The sequence below is a fragment of the Euprymna scolopes genome, chromosome 31, assembly GCF_053919585.1.
Source record: "Euprymna scolopes isolate OS-2025 chromosome 31, ASM5391958v1, whole genome shotgun sequence".
Lineage (NCBI taxonomy): Eukaryota > Metazoa > Mollusca > Cephalopoda > Sepiida > Sepiolidae > Euprymna > Euprymna scolopes.
The window spans coordinates 8116915-8121914 of NC_136512.1; the positions used below are offsets into that span (position 1 = coordinate 8116915).

At 37.7% G+C, this 5000-nt stretch overlaps 1 protein-coding gene across 10 annotated transcripts in view; it reads left to right on the plus strand.

The window, feature by feature from the left end:
- Positions 1 to 5000, plus strand: part of LOC145255614 (pleckstrin homology domain-containing family H member 2-like) — a 1732783-nt gene that overhangs the window by 1045608 nt on the left and 682175 nt on the right. For all 10 annotated transcript variants that reach the window (XR_013863868.1, XM_080114122.1, XM_080114121.1 and 7 more), the window contains one exon: positions 967 to 1029. Coding sequence is in view for 9 of the 10 variants with exons in the window: in XM_080114122.1 (XP_079970248.1) it covers positions 967 to 1029 (63 nt within the window). In the remaining variant the exon portion in view is untranslated. The remainder of the gene's footprint in view (positions 1 to 966; positions 1030 to 5000) is intronic.

Consider the following 5000-nt stretch of genomic DNA (forward strand, 5'->3'; position numbering starts at 1 on the left):
ACACATGAAACACTACTTCTCTTTGAAGTAATCTCCTTCGGCTGCAATGCACTTGTATCTTTCTAACAACTTCTGGAAGGCCCCAAGTCCTCTTGTGTGAGCATTTCAGTGACCCTCATCACAGCCTCTTTCGTACCCTCAATTGTCTCATAATGACAGCCTCTAAGGTTTTTCTTAAGTTTGGGGAATAACCAAAAGTCACAAAGAGCAAGGTCTGGAGTCTTGGATGAGTAAGAAACTGTCTTGATGCCAAATAGTCTGTGATAAAGATGGAGATGTTGACTTCATCTTTGAGACAAACTTCATGCAAATCTTCTGAATTTTTAGTTTCAGTGAATAATTGTGTGTACAGTTCCCACACTGACATCAAACTGAGCACTTATTGTCTCTACAGACACACAACGGTCTTATGCATGAAATTCTTTATTTGGCCAATCATCTCTGGTGTTCTGACTTTCTTACTTCTGCAAAACTTATCATCCTTCACAGATTACCTGCCTTCCTTGAATCTCTTATGCCACTCAAAAAACTGATACTCCATTCATGCAAGATAACTCAAAAGCAGTATGAAGTATTCCATACGTTTCTGTGGCATTGTTTCCAAGTTTAAAACAGAATTTTATTGCATATCGTCCTTCTAAAGTGTCCTCGCGCCCAGATTGCATATTTGAAATGCCCTAGCTATGACAATCAGGCTTTAGTAGGGTGTATTTCAATTTCTGTTGTAGCTGTTCATTTGAGCTTGAAATCATAAAAATTGGTCAGTCATCTCATAAGGTGTATAGCAAATAACATACTGAATTTTCAAGAATCTACGACAATTTTAAATGTCTGTACGAAAAAAAAGTCTGGAAACTTATTGAAGGCACTTCATAAATGCAGCTTTATCGTTGTTGGTTATGGAGAGACACCAAATGTTCATTATAATATGATTACACTTACAAGTTTGTTGTTTATCCATTTCAGATGAGGGAGCTGGAATTAAAAGCTGTTGCTGCTGATGAAAAAACTAAAGACAGTGAACAACAGGTAAGTTCTGAAAAATCGTGTTGCTTTCGTCGTCTGATCTTTACAAGGCGATATACATCTGCACGGTCGACAAGAGTTGCTCTTGCTTTTGTTTATTTAATCATCACTTGGGATACAACGATGTGTCTCTCTCTCACCGGAGGTCTGTGTCAGACGAAGTAATAAAAAATGATCGCCCCTTTGGGGATAACTGTCTTTGACAAATGTTTAAAAACAAATGTATTTCTTCATTCTGGGTAAAAAGGTTGCTTTTGTAGCGTGGATCCTGGCTTGGATACGATATAGACAGTGCCAAGACCCACGCGGACAATAAAATTTGTAACAAATACGGAAAATGGATTAAAAATAAAATGTGAATCTCTACCTCTGTCTCTTCTCTATATTATATAAAAGTCACTTTACGTGTGTGTGTGTGTGTGCGTGCGTGTGTGTGAGAGAAAGAGAGAGAGAGAGAGAGAGAAAGAGAGAGAGAGAGAGAGATCCTTCCTCGAAGGTTCCGAAACGGCTGAGCCTATCTTTTGCAAATTTCACACAAAGCTTATTCATCCGATAAGTATGAATGGAAAAAATCCAATCCTAAAAATAGTCTTTCTTTCTTTCTTTCTTCTAGATAAAAAAAAATAACGTTTCTGAATTTTTGAGATGAGGATTGATTATTCGTATTATTTGGATTCAACGACCTACTGTTCTCATCTTGAGTGTGATTTTCACAACGTTTTGGTCAATGTAACCTCCGACCTTCTTCAGGTGTATCTTGTCGAATTACTGAGTTCAACAGAAACATTCCTGACTCAAGATAAGAACGGTAGTCCAATGAATCCAAATAATACGAAAAAAAGAATTTTTATAGAGAAATATTTTACGTTAAACCGGCCAAGGGAGATAATAAAATCCAAGCAAATAATTTCTTCTTAGAAAAAAAAAACAGAATGATTGACATCTGGAGATATAGCTCGGTCGTAGAGCATTCAACTACAGATCGAATGATCCCTGTTCACGTCCAGGTGTACCTAAATATATTTACTTCTATGTCCGATCCTTTGTCTCTAAGATTGCCACACCTTGATTAGCCATCCTGTTTCAGCTTCCCTTGTGTGTCTTAGTGAACAACTCCCTCCTTTCCCTCCCACCTTTCTTCCTTTTCTGCCCAGCCCATTCCTCTCTCTGGACATCTCCTACACCCAAATACACATGACTTGAGTCGGCATGAGGGAAATAAGTCTGTGAAAAAAGTCACAATTGCTCTCCTTTACATTAAAGGATTCGTGTACATCTTGATAACATTAAATGGTATAAATGACCATTAACCTCTGAATAATGAATGTCGTAAACTGTCACAAAATTCACTGCCATTCCTACTAAAACTGGTGTTGTTCGATTCTTTTTCCCTGTTACTGTCACACCTTGATTAACAATTCTATTTCAGCTTTACTTTGTTTACCTTGGTGAACAACTTCCTCTCTCTACTACTACTTTCTATCCCTCTTTCTTTTACACTTTAATATTTCCCCTTTTTGTTATAGTTTTCCCTCTTTTTTTTTTTTTACTTCTTAACTCATTAAGGGGGTGTCGATGGTATCACAGCATAAGACATAAGTAAAGTAACTTATTATTCTGACATTTTGAATACACGTTTGTGGTGTGTACGGACACACATGTAAATTAGATTGCAATGTTGAAAAATAAGTCAGATATTAAGGACTGCTATCTGCCAGGCGACACTTTTATCATTCTACCCTGTACTAATAGATTCTTCCCTCGAGCTTTGGAATTCCCTTTCTTGCTGCCTGCTTCCCTGACTGTACTTATACGCAGAAGTTTAAATGTAACGTAAACAAACATCTTATTAATCTTTCCTAGGCATGGTCCAATTAGTAGCCCCTTATGTCCAAGTGGTGATATGCCTTGTTAGGGGAGAACGTGAATAATTAAAAAAAAAAACTTAGCACGTATACGTTACCGTTAACTACTTAGACACCGTCACCTCCCTGTTGTTGTAATAGAACAACACTATACATCAAACAGTAAGACCACCTGTTGCTGCAATTTGAAAATAAATTGTGTGCTTCACAGCGTGTGCTTTTTCTCTTCACCTGAATTAATCGTCACAAATCTAGTGTGAAATATAATATTTCATATTAGTATGAGAACAATTGTCTGGAGAATGGTTGTACTGATTTGCAGAAATTTAAATGTAATGTAAATCAACATCTTGTTAATCTTTCCTATGCATGGTCCCAAATACTAGCCTCTTGCGTCAATGTGGCGATATGCCTTGTTTGGGATGAAGATGGGTAAATCTATCTATATAGCTATAAAAGTGAATGTGTCTGTGTGTCTATTTCCCTACGCAATAACTCTGTCAACTTGTAGTCTACAGACTCGAAATTTGATATACAGGGTACTGAGATTTGGAAAAATCTATATGATTGGGTTTCGGCCAGAAATTTGGCTGTTAAGAGGTCAAAGTTTAACGATTTGATCTTTGAGAACTCTACCAAAATCCTCCGACAAGGTTTGGTCCAAACACTTGAAATTTTAGATATAGGTTCCTTGGACATGGATCTAACTTAATAACTTGATTTGATCCCAAAACAATAAATGTTAAAGGGGTAATAAAAGAGGTCAAAGTTAAAAAAAATCACCCTTTTTTTTTTTTTTTTGCTCAGCATTCACCTCCAAACACCCGGGCAACACCGGACACCCATGCTAGTATATCTATAAAAGTGAAGGTGTCTGTGTGTGTGTCTGTCTGTCTGTGTGTCTGTGTACATTTTCCACCGCAACAATTCTGTCAATTTTCAGTCTACAGACTCGAAATTTTATATGCAGGGTACTTAGATTTGGGAAAAATCTTTGTAATTCGTTTTCGGACAGAAATTTGGCTGTTAAGGGGTCAAACTTCAATAATTTGACCTTTGAGAACTCTACCAAACTCCTCCGAAAATTTTGAAATTTTAGATATAGGTTCCTTGGACATGGATCTAACTAAATAACTCGATTTGAGCCCCAAACAATAAATGTTAAGGGGTCAAAGTTAAAGAAATTTGACCTCTGCGGTTTCTACCGAATTACTCAGACAATTTCTGGTCTAAACATTTGAAATTTTACATAAAGGGTATTCAGAAATAGGACAAGCTTTTAATCGGTTTGGGTCGAAAATTTTTAGTTACCAATATATAAATGTATGTATGTATGTCTGCCTAAAACTTATGACAGAAGCAACGGATTTTTACAAGATCAGTATCGTTTTTAAGTTCGACCCTTCAGACGACAAATATCGAAATATTGGCTAAAAACATTAATATCTTCACCTTCAACTGGCCACTTTTCTACGGGGTGGGGGTCGCTTTTTTCGCCGATATTTTCGAAAGTCATCTTCTCCTTTCGATTGTCTAGCCTTAATTCAAACAAAAGCCACTTCCTGTTTGGCGATGATCGTAACAGCAAAGACGTCAGGGTTTTTTTTCCCCCATTCTTTTCCTTCTTCGCGGTACGAGTTCAAGTCTGCCTTCCTACTACAACTTTGTTTTTGTTTTGCTCAACATACACATCCAAACAACCGGACAACGCCGGGCTGAAATGCTAGTATATATATATTTGGCATCACTTAAAATGGATGAAGCTCCATGTTTTAAGAAGCTTCTGAGTTTGACCTTACTCCTGATCTGAAATGGAACACGTACATCAAGTCTGTTGCCAAGGTCGCTGGGAAAATAGTGGGATCCTTCTAACGCTCCAGAAGATATCTCACTACTGATGCAATTCTCTATCTGTATAAAAGCCAAGTACGCCCAAGGATGGAATACTGCTGCCACATCTGGGCAGGAGCCGCTAAAAAAGCCTATCCTGCCTTGACAGAGTACAAAATAGACTTTGTGGCTTAGTGGGGGATGCCGTTTTCTCTTCCCTGCAACCTTTCTCCCACAGAAGAGACATTGCGAGCCTGCCTTTGTTTTATCGTTATTTCC